This window comes from Pan paniscus, chromosome 17 (assembly GCF_029289425.2).
Source record: "Pan paniscus chromosome 17, NHGRI_mPanPan1-v2.0_pri, whole genome shotgun sequence".
NCBI classification, from domain to species: Eukaryota; Metazoa; Chordata; class Mammalia; order Primates; family Hominidae; genus Pan; species Pan paniscus.
In genome coordinates, this window is record NC_073266.2 from 66800416 (window position 1) to 66821538 (window position 21123).

Sequence of the window (21123 nt, forward strand, 5' to 3'; positions counted from 1 at the left end):
CCTGACATTTGGCACAACATAGGTAAACCTAGAGGAGATTATTCTAAGTGAAATAAACCAGAGAAAGAAAAATACTTCATGATCTCACATATATGTGGATTATCTTTTTAAAAAGTCAAATACACAGATAGAGGATATTACAATGGGTACCAGGGGGTGGATGTAAGAAAATGAGGAGATATAGGTCAAAGTTGCAGGTATATGGCATGAAGTCTAGAGATCTAATGTATAATATGAGGACTATAGTTAATGATACTGTATTGTATTCAGGATTTTTGCCAAAGGAGAGTATCATTGCTCTTGCCACAAAAAATAAAGGAGGTAACTATGTGAGATGATGGATATGCTAATTTACCTGACTATAGTAGCCATTTCTCTATGTACATGTATTAATATATCAAAACATCAAGTTGTATAACTTAAATATACACACAAAAAATAAATTTGTATGTTTTATACTCCTTCCACAATGGTCAAGATTCCTTAAATCTTAGTTGAAATTATGGTCATACTATGTAAGAGGCAAAAACATGACTTAAGGGAACATTAGAGAGGAGTAAATATAATATAAAAGCCCTACTGAAAATGAGGAGAAAACAAAGTGTCTGTACCCTTATAAAGAGTGAAAGCCCTGCCCCCTTCTCCTATAGAACCCCTAGCAAGGAGACTGGAAGAATCAAAAACAATCCACCCAAAAAATGGCCTGCAGGGACACAGTCCCAGAGAAAGAGACTATGTACAACAAGGTACAGTAAGTAAGACCTGCCCACACACAGGACTTCCAATCGACTTCTTAGTGCTTACTCCTACAGGTGAACAGATCAACCAGGGCCACCAGATGCTCCAGGAAAGACAGGAGTCCAAAAAGAAAATTCGGTAAGTTTGAATATATTTTGAGCAAATTTTCAGTTCTGTTGAAGTATTGGGGGTAGAATCAGTGTATTAGTACACAAATAAAAAACAGGGCAATGATGTGCTACAGAAATGGTAAAACATGTTCGAGAAAGGAAATGCAATTATCCTACAGTACACAGCTGAACTAAAAATAACATCAAAAATAATAATGTAAAAGCTGAGTTAACCAAAAATGGTAATAAGATGGAAAAAGGAAAAAGTCTGTGTGCCGACAAGCGTGCTGGGAACCCAGAGGGAACACTTGTGGAATGCAGGAAGAACCAATGACTATCTTCCATCTTAGGGCGATAATAGTTAATGTCTGCAACTGAAAAATCAAGAAATCACAATATAAGTATGTTACTTCGAAACATGGACAGAACTGAAAGCATCTGCCTTACAGGAGTGGGAATCAGAAATAGGGTGAACATGGGTCTGTTATTTTTCATTAAAACCTTGTACTTCTATACAAGTTTTAAAACTACATATGTGTATTACTTTGATGCAAAAAATAAAATAAAAAAATGCCAAAGAGAAACATAAAACCAGTTTGGGAATAAAACTCTCCAACAGGACCAAAATTTAAAAAGTTAAATTATGTTATGTTCTTTAAAAATATATATATAAAACAATGGATTTCTCAAACTTCTTCCATTTTGGTCCCTTTTTCTTCTCTAATTCTGTATGCATGAAGCAAACCTGTTTGACAATTTCTGCCACAATGAAAAAGTGGAAATGAAATGCTGAAGAAAAATGAACCCAGTAGCAGCAAAAGCATTTGTATCAATTACCAAAGAACCATTTTGAGAGAGTTTTTAATAGTGGTTAATAGTCATTCTGGAAAAAAAAAAAAAAAAAAAGCACCGCTTCATAAATCTGAAGAAAGACATAACATTTCTAATGCAGGTTCTCACAGGAACATCTACCAGAAAGAAATGTAAAGACTAGTAAATCTTACGTAGGGACATGTCTGTTCTGTTAACTCTAACTCTAATCCAAGTAATGGTAACTTACCACTTCATGAATGGATCTGTTGAAGCCATCATCTTCCGTAAGGATCAACAATATTATAAGGGCCATATACACATGGTGTGAATTCCTTTCTTCAACATGATACAGAATCTCAAGAATTGGTAAAACCTAGAGAATAAAAATTATAATTGACTATTTCAATACTTCATTATAAATCCAAATGTTTTAAATCTTTACACTTTCATTTTGTGCTCTTTGCTTTAATATCAGTTATATTTTTCATTAGAGAAAAAAACCATATAAACCCACTTCTGACTGAATGTATTTTCCAAATGTATAGCTAAGATGCCAGTGGAGAAAATCACCACTAACTCTGTGAAGGTCTCTTAAGGTCTAACCAACATAAAGGTTGGATCTGCAAGGACCATTTAGGCTCATTGTTTGTTTTGAAGATTTTAAGAAGTCACATTGCCTTCTCCCAACTTAACCAAAAAGTGGGAGTAGCGGGGAGAGCACAGCTGCTCAGAAGTTAACTTTTTAATTTATGTGCTTAGCACCACCTTTTTAAAGCTAGTAAGTAAAAAATATATTTCAAGAAATATATTTTAAATAAATATGTAATTAAACAGACTCTTGGAACCCAAGGTGCATTTTCTCAACATGTGTATTAAGATCTGCTCTTCAGTATATCTATCAAACATTTCATTTCATAATGCTGTTTACAATTGTGCTTATTTCAAATCATTGACACCTTCAATTTGTTCCTTCTTCACTAAAGTAAGGAGGTTACTGAAATTATTTATTAAAGATGGGCAGACTATCTACATAGCATGTCTTGTTGGAAACAACCATGAACACTATCCACTGAATGCTAGAAAATAGGCAAAAAAAAAAAATCTATCATCTAAATCAGACAACACATGTAATGAGCAAATTGTTTACACATACAAGTCCTTAAAGCACAGGCTGGTATGCAAAGCCCACCAAAACAAGTTGGTATGCCTAGGGCATACGTGTTTTGACAGGCACACCTATTGCAGGAAGCTTTTAAAATGTGGCACTGGTATGTTTTGTTCTTTTACAAGTTGTAGCTAAAACTTCCTCTAAATTATGAAGTTCAGTGCATGAGCACTATTAACTTCCAGGAACGAAGTATACCAGTTACCAAGCAGTCATTGCTCTGTCTCTTTCCCCAGGCATTCTTGTCTTTGGAGTTCCTTCTGACATTTTGTCAAACATAATACATTGTACTCACATTCCACATTACCTAGTAAGCATAGTTACATTTTTTAGTCATTTAACTCAACATTTGTTAATTCTGATTCTGGAGTTTTCAATATGCCACATAACATTTCCATTAACAACAGACCACATATATAACAGTCTGTGGTTGTATTGTCTCATAAGATTACAACATCATATTTTTACTGTACCCTTTCTATGTTTAGATACACAAACGCCATTGTGTTACAAGTGCCTGCAGTATTTAGTATGGTAACATGATGTACAGGTTTATGGCCTAGGAGACATAGGCTACACCATAAAGCTTAGGTGTGTAGTTAGGCTCTACGATCTAGGTTTGTGTAAGTACATGCTATGATATTTGCACAATGACAAAATCACCTAATAAAACATTTCTCAGAATGCCTCCCCACATTAAGCAACATGTGACTGTATATTTTATGCCTTTTTTTTTTTTTGGCTACGCCTGTAGAAAGCACATCTTACCTATAGTACATAATACCAATAGAGTACTGAAAATATTGACAAGACACACAAGCAAATGGTATATTCAAAGAAATAATAATGTAAGAGTAAGTAACGGGTCCAATGAGACTATGTCAGAATAGTACTTCATTCTTTTAAATATTTGTATTGAGATACAATTTACAGACCATACAATCCATTCAAAGTGCATAATTCAATGGTTTACCATATACTCAGAAATATGTGTAACCATCACCACAGGCAACTTGAAAAATTTCATTATCTCAAAAACAAACCCCATACCCTTTAACTATCACCTCCCCCAGACCCCTATCTACCCTGCCCAAAGGAACCACTTTCTGTCTCTATAGATTTCCCTATTCTGGACTTCCGTATGAATAGAATCATACACTATGTAGATTTTTGTGACTTTCTTTCACTGAACATGTTACCAAAGTTCATCCATGCTGCAGTATGTATCAGGATCTCATTCCTTTTTATGTCAAATAATATCTCATTGCATAAACATACCACATTTCATTTATCCATTCTTCTGTTGACTAGCATTTGAACTGTTTCCACTTTTTTGCTATTATGAACAATGCTTCTATAAACATTCATTTACAAGTTTTCCTGCAGACATATACTCATTTCTCTTGGGTATATATCTAGCCTTGGAATTGCTGGATCATATGGTAACTGTTTCATTGTTTCAGGAACTACCAGACTGTTTCAAAGCCATTGCATCATATTACATTTCCACCAACAGTGTATGAGAGATTAGATTTCTCCACATCCTCACTTCTTATTATCTAACATTTTATTCTAGGCATCACAGTGGGAGTAAAGTGGTATTTCGCTGTGGTTTTGATTTACACTTGCCTGATGACTAATAATGTCAAGTTGTTTTTTTCATGGGTGTATTACTAGCTATTTGTATATCTTCCTTGCAGAAATGTTTACTCAGATCTTTCATCCATTTTTTAATTGGGTTGTTCTTCTACTATTGGGTTTAAAAAGTTCTTTACATACTATAGATACAGTTCCTTACCAGAAAAGTGATTTGCAAATATCTTCTCACATTTTGTGGGCTGTTTTTTCACTTTCTTGATGGTCCTTTGAAGCACAAACGTTTTTATTTTGATGCAGTTCAATTTACCTGTTTTTTCTTCCATTGCTCATGCTTTTGTTGTTATATCTAACAGTCATTTGCCAAATTCAAGGTCATGAAGATTTACCCCCATTTTCTTCTAAGAGGTTTATAGTTTTAGCTCTTTTTAGGTCTTTGACCCATTTTGAATTAACTTTGTATATGGGGTGAAGCAAAAGCCCAACTTTATTCCTTTGCAAGTGACTACACAGTGGCACCAGTACCATTTGTTGAAAAAACCTATTCTTTCCACATTGGTCTTGGCACCCTGGCTAAAAATCAGTTGATGATAGGTATATGGGTTTATTTCTAGACTCTCAATTCAACTCCATTGATGTATTATGTCTATCCTTGTGCCAGTACCACACTGTATTGATTAGTGTTGCTTTATAGTAAGTTTTGAAATTAGAAAGTATAAGTCCTCCAAATTTGTTCTTTTTCAGGATTGTTTCGGCTATTCTTGGTCCTTTGTAATTTTACATGAATTTTTTAATCATCTTGTCAATCTCTATAAAGAAGTCAACTAGGATTCTAATAGGTATTGTGCTCAATGTGTATGTCAGTCTGGGGAATACTGCCATCTTAACAATGTGAAGTACTGTGATCAGGGCTGGGTATGGTGGCTCATGCCTGTAATCCCAGCACTTTAGGAGGCCAGTGTGGGAGGATCGCTTGAGGCCAGAAGTTTAAGACCAGCCTGGGCAACATAGCAAGACCCTATCTCTATCTCTATTTTTTTTATGTTGCAATCAATGAATATGTGTTTCCCCATTTCTTTCAATAATATTTTGTAGTTTTCACAGTGTAAGTTTTGTACTTCTTTTGTTAAATTTCTGATGCTATTATGAACAGAACTATTTTCTTAACTTCATTTTGGGATTTCTCATATATAAAAATACTATTTTTTGCATATTGACTTTTTATACTGATCCAGTATCCTGCAACTTTGCTGAACTCATCTATTAATTCTAAGAGTTTTTTAGTGGATTCCTTAGGATTATCTATATATAAGATAATGTCATCTGCAAATACAGAAAATTTTACACCTTGCTTTCCAATCTAGATATGTTTAATTTCTTTCTCTTAATCAAATGCCCAGGCTAGAATCTCCAGTAAAATGTTGAATGAAATGGCAAAAGCAGACATCCTTGTTTTGTGGCTGATCTCGGGGAGAAAGAAAACAGTGTTTTACCATTAAGTATGATGTGAGCTGTGGGGTTTTCATAGAAGCCCTTTACTCATCTAAGGAAGTTCCCTTCTATTCCTAGTTTGTTAAATATTTTTATTTCATAAAAAAGTGATTACTTTGTCAAATGCTTTTTTCTGTATCTATTTAAATAATCATATGATTTTTGTTTTTTACTCTGTTGATATGACGTATCACAATAACTGACTTTCAGATGTCCAATCAAGCTTACATTTCTGGGATAAATCCCACTTGGATATGGTATATAATTACTTTTATAATAGCACTTTAATTCTGAAAGAACTATCTAAACTGAGATCTGAAAAACTACTAGGAGTTATCTGAGAAGAGGGAAAAGGAGAAAATTTCAAGGAGAAGTATTCTAGAGAGAAAACCAAGTCTAAACTTAGGAGATAGGTCAGATTGAGAGACATTAAATTAATTCATTATGATTAAATAAAGAATAAAAAAAACATAATGGCAAAGAGATGAGACCCAAAATGGAAGCTGTGGCAAAATTATAAAGTGTCTTGTTAGCCACATTAAGAGTAAGAGCTTTAACCTGAGGGCACTGTGGAGACATGAAAGGGCTTTAAACATAGGGAAGTGACATGATCAGATTTGACTCTAATATACTCACTCTGGAAACAGGATAAAAAATATTAAAGAATAGCAAGTCAGAAAGCAGGAAAACCAGTTAAAGATGTTGCAATAATTTTAGTAAGAGATGAAGGCAGCTTAGACCAAAGGAATCGCAATGAGGAAAAAGCACACTAATACATTCCAAAGATAATAAGGAGAGAAAATAAAAAATATTTGGTTGGATATGGGGGAATGAGACAGAGGAGTCAAAGCTTTTGCCAACTCTATGGATGGCTCCCTGTGACAGAGAATACAGGAGTAAGAGAAGGAAGAGCAGGGAAAATAATGAACCCAATTTTTACATGTTTGGTTTAAGGTGTCTATGAGACGGCCACTGGGAAATGTCTGGGGCAGCTGGATACATGGATATGAGATACAGGTAATCAGGACTGCAAATACAGAACTGAACATATATGGCACATATAAATGGGAACATATACACTGGCAACATATAAATGGCAACTGAATTTGCTTAGATGTTTTAGGGAGAAGTACAGGGAAAAAACAAAAAGGACAGAATCCTGCAGCAGGACACATTTAAGGACAAGGAAAAATAACACATAAAAGAGAGAGAAAAGCAGTAGGCATAGAGGTGGAAAAACCAGCAGAGTACAATGATTGGAAAGCCAAGGTATATGTTTGTAGATATATGAACTGCACGTTTGGGCCCCCAAAATTAGTATGTTAAAACCCTAACCCACAATGGGACACTATTAAGAGGTGGGGCCCTTGGGAGGAGATTAGGTAACAGGGGTGGAGCCCTCATGACAGCATTAGTACCCTTATAAGAAGAGATAGGAGACAGCTTGCTTCTTCTCTGCCTCTGCTCACTGCCATGTGAGAACACAGCAAGTATATGACTATTGACAAACCAGTAAGCAGGTCTGCACCAGACTCCAAGGGGGCTGACATCTCTATCTTAGAAATCCCAGCCTACAGAACTATGAGAAATAACTTTCTGTTGTTTAAGCACCAGTCTATGGTATGTTTGTTAAAGCAGTCAGGCCAGACTAAATTCTGAACTGACTAAGCCAGAACTGACTAAGACATAGGTATTTGGCGGTTTAAAGAATAAAGAGATGAACAGTGTCATGCAGCAATGCAGTCAAATAAGAAAATTATGAAACATGCCCAGAGATTTACTAATAATCAGGAGCTGCTGATGAGGAAGTTGTAGGAACAGATGTTAGATCACAACAGGTAGAAAAGTGCATAAGAAGTAAAGGCAAAGAATGTAGCTTTCAAGAAACTTAGCATGAAAACAAAAGAGCTAAAAAAAATTTTTCCTTTTTGATGTTTATATAAAAACCACATTCAGAAAATAAAGGACTATTAGTCCATCTAAAACAAGATATAAAGATCCTATGTCATTTCTTTTATAATTAATGATAAATCATAGACTGCGTATCACTGTAAATATTAATCTCATTTTCTAAGTGTCTCTTCAGTGAAGTTTCAAATGAGTACGATATCAAAATGACAGGGGTTGCATATCTGCAATATTGTGCAGGCTCAAGGCTTGACCCAAAAGCAGAAGACTGCTGGAGGCCTAAGGGAAATACCAGCCGAATCTCTGTTGGACTAATACAAACAGAAGTTAAAAGAGTGACTAACTCACAATGCCCTGATTAAGAAAGTTACAAGCAATATAGTGTTGAAGTGACTATATATTATTTGTCCAAGATCCCTTCTTTAAGGAACTTCCCTTTACCTTTGTGGCTATGGTGGCTTAGCATTAAGTGTGCCTCCTTCCATAGTCATTGGTCAAATAAGTGGATACACAACCCAAGAAGAGACTATTGGAGCCCTTCATGAAATATTTCTGAAGTAGCTGTGTTTCCTCCTTTTAGCTTATGATATGTTGAGAGCTGCTGGTGGCCACCTGCCTCCCCACTTGGAAAGTGTGTGCCTGAGAATAAGGCCAAAGCTATAAAAGGCAGAGGCAAAAGATGGAGAGGCCAAGCCTGGATAACATCATTCAGCCCCTAGAACCAGCTATGACTGAAGCCAAAAAAAAGCACAAATTTTTCATTTGTACAGATATATTTCTTTTCGCTTATGCTAGGCATAAGCAATGGGTCTGTTACAACTAAAAGAATCATGACCATCTCAAATGTCTAGCTGCTTTTCTTGGTAAATGTTTAATTGTGATAAAATATAAAAATTGTGTTCATGTCCCTAATGGGTTTTTCTAAAAAGTATGCCCTCTTATGCCCTGTTCTTAATATTTAGGCACTTGGATTTGCCCTAGACACTATTCAGAGACACAAAAAGAAAATGTAAGAGTCACTGTATTGTTATTCTAATAGATACCAACTAAAAATGTACTATAAGAAGTTATACCAGATTAATTAACTTGTTTTGAGTTAAAACAAGTCAAACAGTAGTGAGTCAGACCATCAATAGAAAGAATCCAAGTTAGCCAACACCTGTCGCTGAATACAGGCAGGTCTGCCTCCAGCCTTATGGGATTTACACACAATAAGGTATTTCTTAGAAACACTGTAATCTGTTAAACATTACCTTCTTAATGTCAAAGACTGCAGAATAAAAGAATTGATAACTACAACAACAAAATCAGATCAGCACAGTAAATTTCCTACTGATAACATATTTTCTAATCAGAGCCTCAACATATTTATTATAGAAGAAAGGTAAAAGGACAGATGGAGCATAAATTAAGAAATTATCCAACAAAACCAGAACAAATAAACAAACACCACCCTCCAAAAAAACTACAACACAAAACCTTTTAACCTTTCACCGGGTATGTCATCAAACGCAGACAGCCGCTCTCTGCACCATCTTATATACCTGCATCCTTACCATACAACTTTCTGAAACAGGTGATGTCACAGGTTTCCTGCTTATTGTCAACGTTTCCCTTAGAATACATCATACTCAGAATTGTCTCTATGCCTATCCACACCCATCAGGAAACAAGCCTTCTCTTTATAGGATTTTACTCATATAAGCAGCATACTTTCATACTCAGTTTGCTATTTAAGCAGTGTTTCCCACCTAGACCTGATGTGGAGACACTTTCACCACACTTTTTGTTCTTAGTGTCAATTTGATGTAGAATACGTTCAATGAATTCTAGTATTCCATGTTTCTTCACTATTTATGCGGTATTTTATATTTAACACTGAAAAAATGGTAACCAAATACTGGGAGAATCCTGCTATCAACCTGTAAAAACTGGTACAGAGGGAACATTTCATTGCTGTCAGCCAGCTACTGGCTATTTCGGGAATGTTCACATTTTTATGAATATATTAAGGGTCCATAGTTATCTACATACTATGTATTTCAAACAGCATTAACACCTTGGTGAGGTAGCTTACTTTGCCCCTTATAGAAACACTGATGTTTGCACATTAGTCATAAAGGAAATCAATTATTGCTTACAGGAGTTTTTGTCTATGAACAAAAATCTGAGAACTAATTTCACTCATGTAGTGATGGATAGTGTAATTTAAGTGATATCTGACAAAGGTACCTTAAAATGACTATAAGACTCCAGGGAGTGAGTTCAGACAGTCCTAAAGCCTAAGCTTGCCAGAGTGGGTGGGATATTTGGGCAGCTGAGTTGAAACATCATTTTCCTTTCAGCATTCTCATCAGGAATATTCTGCAACTGTGACGAGTAACATGAACTTGGTGGGCGGGTACTTAGCAGATGGCAGCGACCAAGATGATTTAAAAATCTCCTTGAGATTTTTGGAAGACCTGAACAGGCTGAATCCTGGGCAATGCGTGGCTGTTAAAGACTATAAGGACAGGGAGGGATGCTGTCAAGCCAGCCAGGGATGCTGCGGTGTCCTGCTCTGGGAGGCCACCTCCACATGAGCTGTGTCTTACGCTGGAGAAGCTCCTACCCTCTGTCTGTGTCTGGTGACATCTCCCTATCAATTCTTGACCATCACCTTTGTGGCAACCAGGCAAATAAATTTGCCCTCTTGGGAAAAGAAGTTTTTCTCTAAAATATTATAAAATACAAACACATGGAATGTTAGACCTAAAACCATAAAAACCCTAGAAGAAAACCTAGGCAATACCATTCAGGACATAGGCATGGGCAAGGACTTCATGTCTAAAACACCAAAAGCAATGGTAACAAAAGCCAAAATTGACAAATGGGATCTAATTAAACTAAAGAGCTTCTGCACAGCAAAAGAAACTACCATCAGAGTGAACAGGCAACCTACAGAATGGGAGAACATTTTTGCAATCTACTCATCTGACAAAGGGCTAATATCCAGAATCTGCAATGAACTCCAACAAAGTTACAAGAAAAAAACAAACAACCCCATCAAAAAGTGGGAGAAGGATATGAACAGACACTTCTCAAAAGAAGACATTTATGCAGCCAAAAGACACATGAAAAAATGCTCATCATCACTGGCCATCAGAGAAATGCAAATCAAAACCACAATGAGATACCATCTCACACCAGTTAGAGTGGTGATCATTAAACAGTCAGGAAACAACAGGTGCTGGAGAGGATGTGGAGAAATAGGAACACTTTTATACTGTTGGTGGGACTGTAAACTAGTTCAACCATTGTGGAAGTCAGTGTGGCGATTCCTCAGGGATCTAGAACTACAAATACCATTTGACCCAGCCATCCCATTACTGGGTATAAACCCAAAGGATTATAAATCATGCTGCTATAAAGACACATGCACACGCATGTTTATGGCAGTACTATTCACAACAGCAAAGACTTGGAACCAAGCCAAATGTCCAACAATGATAGACTGGATTAAGAAAATGTGGCACATATACACCACGGAATACTATGCAGCCATAAAAAAGGATGGGTTCGTGTCCTTCATAGGGACATGGATGAAGCTGGAAACCATCATTCTCAGCGAACTATCCCAAGGACAAAAAACCAGACACTGCATGTTCTCACTCATAGGTGGGAACTGAACAATGAGAATACATGGACACAGGAAGGGGAACATCACACACTGGGGCCTGTTGTGGAGTGGGGGCAGGGGGAAGGGATAGCATTTGGCGACATACCTAATGTTAAATGACGAGTTCCTGGGTGCAGCACACCAACATGGCACATGTATACATATGTAACTAACCTGCACGTTGTGCCATGTACCCTAAAACTTAAAGTATAATTAAAAAAAAATACAAATGCATGGAATGTTTAGTATGATACTTACAAGATTTTCCATATCTGTGCGAGCCAACATGTATGTTCTAATATTACTATTTTGATGGAGCAAGGTATACAAGAGGAGAGTTGCTTGATCAGATGTCTGCTGTTCACAAAGAGCTGTGTACAAACTATTAAAGTTGATCTGGAAGGCATGTGGAATTGATGAGGGGAAAGGACTGCTATCTGGAATACAGAAAACAGCACATCAGTAATTTCTAGCTGTGCTTTATATAAATAAAAATATTGTTAAAGTAATGTGTACAACTCAATTCCCATTAATTTTATGGAAAGTCACTACATTTCAGATTCAAAATTTTAATTTATGTAAAATTTACTTTAGGGCCAGGCATGGCGGCTCACGCCTGTAATCCCAGCACTTTGGGAGGCCGAGACGGGTGGATCATGAGGTCAGAAGTTTGAGACCAGGCTGACCAACATGGTGAAACCCCATCTCTACTAAAAATACAGAAATTAGCCAGGCATGGTGGCGTGGGCCTGTAATCCCAGCTACTCAGGAGGCTATAGCAGGAGAATCGCTTGAACCTGGGAGGTTGCAGTGAGCCGAGCTCACGCCACTGCACTTCAGCCTGGGCGAGAGTGAGACTCTGTCTAAAACAAAACAAAACAAAAATTTTACTTTAAAAAGAACTAAACAAAGTCATATACTTTGACTTTGTTACTATTTTCCCATTAACATAGCTGAAATAAATCAGCTATAAGAACATGAACTTAAATAAACAGAATTATGAGCTAGGCAAAAGGCCCACCAATCAATACAACTTAACCAGGACGTTGAGATAAAATACTCTGTTACCAAAACTAAATAACCATGAGTCCTAAATAAAAAATATCTAGAGAAAAAGATATAATTTCTACACAAAATAGAAAATTCTCTTTTAAGATAGAATTAAAAAGAAAAAAACTGCCTTTAAATAAATTGTGGCTGAAGCATCCACTTATATCAAAATCAGTATAGACATTCCTCAACTTAACAATGGGGTCATATTCCCATAAATTAATCATAAGTTGAAAATATTCTAAGTTGAAAATGCATTTAATACACCTAACTTACCAAACAACATAGTGTAGTCTAGCCTAGCCTAAGCTATTATATTTGTGTACAGTTCTAAATTGTATCAATCCAACTGTAACAGTAGGCCTATTTTACAACAAAGTGTTGAATATCTCATGTAATTTATCAAATACAGTACTGAATTTATATTGTTTTTGCACATCATAAAGTCAAAAAATCCTAAGTCCAGCCATTGCAGGTTGGGGGCCATCTGTGTATGTTCAACATTAGGTTCTATAATCAAAAGAGCACACCAAGCTTGAGACAACTACCAGAAAACTTCCATAACTTTTTTAAAAATAAAATAAAATATAATCTCCAATGCAAACCTAATTGACTATAACTGTTAAGAAACTTTTTTTTTTTTTTAAAGTACAGTCACTGGAACAATGAAAAGCACAAATCACAGCCTGTATTAGGAAAAGTTCTTGATATTCCAATCTGACACAGCCCCTTTCCAACAGTTAACTGGATTTGCTGAGAAACTGAAGCAACCAAGGTTAGGAAGTAACAAAGAAGATAAAGATAAGTTCAATGGACTCAGAGAAAGTCATCATCCAATCAAATAAAACTCTGAACATGGTAGCACAAAGAGCTAATATTTTTACATTCTAAAAAGCACCAAATTATTTTTAAGCCTTTAAAACACAGAAGCACTACCAAAACAAAACAACTTGCTTTAACATTTCTAAAAGCTGTGCTCTTATGGAAAAAGAGATGTGTTCCAACACAATCCTTGCCTCTCAGATTCTCCTTCCTAAGCTTTACATTTGTGAGGGGAATGCACCAAAATGCCTTCAAGTTTACTATCCAGTGCCCTCACTTTTCCTTCCACATTTGAAATATAGGCTATTTTTTCAATACTAACACTGTATTTTTGACACTTACAAAAATAATTCCTTTTTTTTTGTGGTTGGCTTTATATTTTTGCAAGGGATGGCAAAAGGAAGTGTTGCCATGTGCTGTGAGTATGCAGATATTATGGAATCTACAGAATGTTCACTGGAGGAAGATTCTAGACACACTACACTTCTTTAAAATTGAAGGAAAGTAACAAATTCACCAACCTGTATTATACCTGACTGCAAAGGGAATATGTGGGTTGTGTATATGTATCCACAACATATATACATTACTAGCTAATAAATGCTATGAACCAGCTGTTATACTAAACACTTCGTTTGTGTTATCCCTTATTTAACCCATACAACAAACATGTCATTATTCTGATCAGCTTTACATGGAATGTAATAAATGTTTAAAGGGATTAAGTAACTTTGCCAAGATCAGCCCTGATGGATATGAATACCCTTAAGCCAACATTTTGCTTCATTGTACTACATGGTCTCCCAAACCATGACCATCCCAAGCAAAGTTCAGCCCTAAATACCAACATTTGGCCTGAGCAACAAGAGTAACATAGTAGATACCATATACTAAATACCTGCTTTGTTGCAAAATCTGGGCTAATCATTTTAAAGACTTACCTTGCTTGGTCTTTATACAAATACTATTAGGTGATATTATCTCTATTTTATAGGCAAAGCTTTTGAAGCTAATTGAGATTAAGCAAACTGTCAAAGGTCTCACACTCTGAAGCGATAGAGGTATGGTGTGAAGCCAGGTATGCTTGACTCTGAAACTTGCTTTCTTAACCATTAAGCCATACTGTCACCAAGAAGAGTAAGTAATGGGAACAGAAAAATACTAACAGATACACCAGTTTTCATTTTTTAATTTGTAAAATTGTTATTAATTCCCTATTGTCCTGTTATAGTTTGTTTGTGTCCTCTCCAAAATTCATGTTGAAATTTAATCTCCAATGAAATAAAGTTGAGAGGTAGGGCCTTTACAGTGTGATTAGGTCCTAAGGGCCCATCTCTCATCAATAGGATGAAGGCCTTCATAAAAGAGGGCCCACATAGCATTCAGCCCTTTTAGCCCTTGACTCCCTTCTGCCATGTGAAGACACAGCTAGAAGGATCCATCTTGGAAGCAGAGACTGAGCCCTCACCAGACACCAAACCTGCCGGTGCCTGCATCTTAGATTCACTTCCCAGCCTTCAGAACTGTGAGAAATAAATTTCTGTTCTTTATAAGTTATTGAGTCTCAGGTATTTTGTTAGAGCAGCACAAATGGACAAAGACACACTGCAAATAATACCAGAATTGGCAGAGGCGCAATTAATGGGCACATTTAGCCACGTCTATAAGAAATGTGTATCAGAATAACCCGGAAGAATCATGGCACAGGGCATCAGAAGGCTTACAAATGCTCCCATCCAATCACTGTACTTCCCACCCATCTTCATTACATTAGTGTTCGAAATGTCTTGAGCATCTGGTCATGCACTGCATAATAACGTTTCAGTCAGTGATAAACCACATATTCAAAGTGATTCCATGTGATTATAATACCACGTTTTTATTGTACCTTTTCCAGGTTTAGATTGCTTAGATACACAAATACTTACCACTGTGTTACAACTGACTACAGCATTCAGTACATCATCATGTTGAACAGGTCTGTTGGCTCGGAGCAATAGGCTACACCACATAGCCTAGTTGTGTAGTAGCTACGCCATCTAGGTTTGTCTAAGTACACTATGATATTCACACAGTGACAAAATTGCCTAATGGAACACAGCCCTGCTGTTGAGCAGCACTTGACTATACTACAGGAATCTTGCTTTTAGAATGTAACCTTTTGAGAAGAGATAATACTGGTTCAACATGAAGCCATATGCTCACCTTCTACTTTAGGAGTTATTAATACCAAGTTACACAGCTCATGGGCAGCCTGCCCCTTGTTTGGAAGTAAAGATTTACTGGAGCACAGCCATCTAACTTGTTTACATAGTACCTATGGCTGCTGCTTTGATGGAACAACGGCAAGGCTAAGAGACTGCAGGAGAGACCATGTGGCTCCACAAAGCCACTACCCTCTACAGAAAAAGGTTTTCTGATTTGTGTTCTAATCTTTTTTTTTTTTTTTGAGACCTAATTTTTAGTTCTATAAAACTCTAGAACACAGACTTTAACTGAAAATTTAAAACAACCTAGCATTTGGGTTTTCCAGGTTAATTCCTATCCCTAACAGGTAGTACAGACTGACCCAAATTAAACACATGCTGGTTGGTTGTCTGTGAAAGAAATATGGATTTAAACAGATATAAAGGATCAGATATAAAGGATGCTTGACCTTCCTGATAATATTGACAGGAAAAGCTAAAGTTTTTCTCATGTTTGACCAATATGAAAACATACAATGGACACTCATCTCCAAAACTATAAGACAATAAACAATATAGAACAAGCAATACTCTCCCCATTACAAAGAATATTAGAGAAAAAATACCACAAACCTTGTGTGTTCTTGAAGGACATAATGGCTTGTCTGTAGGGGTTTGGCGCATCTGAGGCATCCGTCAGATTGGCCAACACCAGCAGAAGCAGGAGACTCTGGTTGGCCAGAGGGGAAGAAAGCTCTGGAGAGGCAGCCGCTTTGCTGCCCACACCACCTAGTGTGAAGACAGTCCAGAGTCCTGCTGGGGAGGAAAACACCCTGTTAGGATGTGCTGCCACCAATGAGATGAATGTATTTCTGTAAAGTATTCTGTGTAATATAATACAATATGGTAATGAGCAGTTCCAAAGTGTAGAACAGGAATCATGTCTATACATTTCACAAGGCCAGAAAATCCTTGCTATAAAAACTGGACAAAGATTGACTGTATTTACAACAAAATAGAGAAATAGAGATTTTTATGAGTAGGTAACCTAAATTTTTTTAAAAAGTGAATGAAATTTATGAGAAAAATTTGCTAAAAAAAATTAATGCAAGCCGGGTGCAGTGGCACACACCTGTAATCCCAGCACTTTGAGAGGCCAAGGCAGGTGGACCAAGAGGTCAGGACTTCGAGACCAGCCTAACCAATATGGCGAAACCCCATCTCTACTAAAAATATAAAAAATAGCCAGGTGTGATGGCAGGCGCCTGTAGTCCCAGCTACTTGGCTGAGGCAAAAGAATAGCTTGAACCTGGGAAGCAGAGGTTGCAGTGAGCTGAGATCATGCCACTCCACTCCAGCCTGGGCAACAGAGTGAGACTCATCTCAAAAAATAATAATAATAATAAATGCATTATGATCAAGAGGCTTTGTTTCTAAAGTACAAGAATTGTTCACCATTTTAAAAGTATTATTTCTATTTTTTAAAATAAAAAATATGGTCATCTCGAGAGTTTCCATATTTTCATATATATATTTAAATATATATATATTTTAAACTTAAAATTAGTTTCTGATTTAAAGAAAAATTCTTACAAACTAGAAAGGGAAGGAAACCTCTAGCCAAAAATTCACAGTGGTCAAACATTGTAAGTATTCCCATTAATATCATCAACATCAGCATGGTACTACTAATGCCCAAGCAAAAACATTAAGACAAAAGAAAAAAAGACCAAAAAAATTTTAGAGAAAAAATTTCATTATTTGCAAGCAATATTCTGGTCCACTTAGAAATGCGCTGTCCAGGCCTGGCACGGTGGCTCACGCCTGTAATCCCAACACTTTGGGAGGCCTGACCAACATGGAGAAACCCTGTCTCTACTAAAAATACAAAAAAATTAGCCAGGCGTGGTGGCGGGCACCTGTAATCCCAGCTACTCGGGAGGCTGAGGCAGGAGAATTGCTCGAACCCAGGAAGCAGAGGTTGCGGTGAGCTGAGATCGCGCCATTGCACTCCAGCCTGGGCAACAAGAGCGAAACTCCGTCTCAAAAAAAAAAAAAAAAAAAAAAAAATGCACTGTCCAGTACAGTGGCCACTAGCCACTTGTGGTTACTGAGCATTTAAAGTGAGTCTACTGTAGCTCAAATTACACTGTGCTATAAGTGTAAAATACATATGAAAATTTGAAGACTTAATACCAAAAAAAGAATGTAAATTATCTCACTAATATTTTATGCTAAATACATGTTGAAATAATATTTTAGATACACTAGTATTAAAATTACTTTCACCTGTTTCTTTTTACTTTTTGAACATGACCACTAGAAAATTTAAAATTACATACATGGCTTCTATTATATTTCTATTGGACAGAGTTAATTGTTCTAGAATATCAAAGAGAGCCACCTGATACTCCATTACTGACACACTATAACTAATTGAAGATTTTGGTGCAGTACTATGGCTATATGGTCAACACCACCACCAACAATAAAAATTAAAAGCTTTACATACAATCAATAAATAATTAGAAAATATATTTAATTCCAATCAAAATAGCAACAAATCCAATAAAATATTCAGGAATAAACCTAAAATAGAGATGATCTTTAGGCTGACAACCATAGAATTTGAAGACCATATGAGATCTGAATTAATGTAAAGGCATAACATGTTTCTGGACAAAAAGAGTCAATACTATAAAATGTCAAATCTAGGCTGGGTATAGGGGCTCATGCCTGTAATCCCAGCACTTTGGGAGGCTAAGGCAGATGGATCAACTGAGGTCAGGAGTTCGAGACCAGCCTGGACAACATGGTGAAACCTCATCTCTACTAAAAATACAAAAATTAGCCAGGTGTGGTGGTACATGCCTGATACTCCCAGCTACTTGGGAGGCTGAGGCGGGAGAATCTCTTGAACACGAGAGGCAGAGGTTGCAGTGAGCCGAGATCATGCCACTGCACTCCAGCCTGGGCAACAGAGTAAGACTCTGTCTCAAAAAAAAAACAAAAAACAAAACAAAAACAAAAAAAAGTCAAATGTCTCTAAGTAAATCTAAAATTCAGTATAATAACCATCAAAATACCAACAAGACTTTATGTGATATTTTGTAATACAGTGTAAATAAAACATTTCTACATGAAAAAAATACATAAGAAAACAATTCTGAGACTGACTTGGGGAAGTATACATCCATTCACATAGTACAATTTGTATAAAGCTATAGTCATGTAAAAGTGTGATTTTGCAGCAGAGGAGACAAATAGGTCAACAGAAGAGAAATTAGGTCAGCACAGAGCTACATGTATTTGATAATTAAGATTATGATAAAGGTAGTGTGCCAGATCAGTAAGAAAAGGATAAAATTCTGTTAAGTGTTCTTGGGACAGTAAAATTTTGTTAGTATTTAATTATAGAAGCATATGTATAAACCTTGAGTCAGGGAAGCCCTTTTCTTATGTAAGAAACAACATTCAAGAATACATGAAGAATACTCATTTGACCATTTAAAAATTAAATACTTTTACATGATAAAACACATCATAAAGACAAGTAACATATGAAGAAGCAACATTTGTAACATGTATAACAAAAGGATTTTTAAAAAAATCTACAAATCAGTAAAAAAAAAAAAAAAAAAAAGTAATCCAAAATTAAAATGGGCAATAAAGGAGGCTGAGGCAGGAGGACTGCTTCAGCCCAGAAGTTGAAGACCAGCCTGGGCAACACAGTGAGACCTTGTCTCTACAAATAATAATAATTAAAACAGAAATAGCCAGGCATGGTGGTTCATGCTTGTAGTCCCAGCTACTCATGAGGCTGAAGCAGGAGGATCACTTGAGCCCAGGAGGTTGAGGCTACAGTAAGCTGTGACTGTGCCACTGCACTCCAACCCAGGCAACAGAATAAGCCCCTATCTCAAATATATATATATATTTTAAATGGACAACGAAAGTCTAAACAATAAAAATAATTTTTAAAAATGTAATGATGATGAGATGACCCATGAGACTAGAACATTTTTAAAAGACTGATAACACTGATAAGACTCAGTAGTATCAGTAAAGGTATAGGAAATTATCAGTAGTAAGAGATCCAAGTGTTACAGGACTTTTTAAAGTACATTTGGCAGTTTTCATTGAAAATAAAATGCACATACTCATGAGCCCAGCAATTCTTTTTTTTTTTTTCTATACCAGGGAATACTTGAATAGGCACACAAAAGAGCATGTATAGGAATGTTTACTGTAATATTGTTTATAATGGTCCAATAATGTAAACAACATATAAATGCTCACCAGTAACAATGGTGACATAAGCTATGGTTAAACTATACCATGGAATACAATATAAGGATGTAGATGTCTATGTACCAACAAGGAAATACCGTTAAGTGAAAAAAACAAGTTGCAGAAAAACTGATGTAACAATTTAAAAAATCACTTACCAAACCATATATGTATCCATACGTACATATTTAAAAAAAAAACAAGAAGGACAAAGTATACATCACACTGCAAACAGAGATTATCTCTAGAGGATGAAGTGGGATTGCATGGAATTCAAGGAATTCAAGGAAGACTTTTGTTTTACTTGTATAGTTTAATTTTTCCCCAGTAATAATATATTTATTTCTTTACAAATAAATGTAAAAGAATAAAATTAAAATAACAGAACACTATAGATCCCATTAGTATGTAGAATATGGGAAAATCTCATCAGAAATCACTAAGTGAAAAAGGCCATTCACAAACTACATATATATAGATATATATGTATATATATGCATGCTCCATTTGTTTTAAGAACTTGCAAATACACATATCTATGCATGTAAGTCCATCTACAGGTCCCTGGCAGGGTCCACTGTAGACAGTGGTCATTTGTCATGGAGTAGAGTGGGAGTGAAGGTGGCTTCAGGAGAGTCTCAGACTTTGTTCAGCGTAGTATTACTCTATTGCTTGACTCTTCTACAACAGAGACGTATTCAAGCATAATAAGCAATTAAAAATAATAAGGAAGGGAAGGAGGAAAATTCCTGGTCACCAACTCCCCCAAAAATGTGATGCAAATACTTTGGAACTAGGACACAGCCCTGTAATTTTTACTTTAACAACAAAACAGAAAACCTCCTGATAATTTTGGAGGGAAAAATCATCAACATGTTAGCTCTGATTATATCGAGGACCATGGCAATAGATGTGATATTTAACTTTAATCTTTGCATATACATATTTTTTATTACTTATTATAATGGGCAGGTGTCCTTTTTACAAAAACACTTATTAAATGAATTAAGTGCTTCTGTAAATAAATTATAAACAATGTATAACAAAACAAGCAACTGAAACGTTTTGTTTCTGCCGAACTAACACAGGCAGATACTTTTTATTTCTACTTTACATTGTAAACAGTTCAGTGTGAACATCTGTTCATTTCTAATATTTTGTACTTTTTACTGAACACACAAAATAAAGTATCTTATGAATAGCCTAAATATGTAATTTCCTACACAATTGTGAGCCTACAAATATCAAGCTTTTTAAATGATTACTGAAATGGTTTTACTACTAACTTTTAAGGAG

The 21123-nt window shown here is 36.0% G+C and overlaps 1 protein-coding gene across 41 annotated transcripts in view; it reads right to left on the reverse strand.

Moving 5' to 3' along the window:
- The window catches only part of DYM (dymeclin), a 411306-nt gene that overhangs the window by 222192 nt on the left and 167991 nt on the right, over positions 1-21123 (reverse strand). For 24 of the 41 annotated variants that reach the window (XM_024926369.4, XM_055102681.2, XM_034943658.3 and 21 more), the window contains 3 exons: positions 16171-16353; positions 11738-11916; positions 1909-2034 (listed from right to left, as the gene is read on the reverse strand). In XM_024926369.4, coding sequence (XP_024782137.2) covers positions 1909-2034; positions 11738-11916; positions 16171-16353 — 488 coding nt within the window. The remainder of the gene's footprint in view (positions 1-1908; positions 2035-11737; positions 11917-16170; positions 16354-21123) is intronic. The other 17 variants (XM_034943670.3, XM_055102685.2, XM_034943660.3 and 14 more) reach the window with 1 other exon arrangement.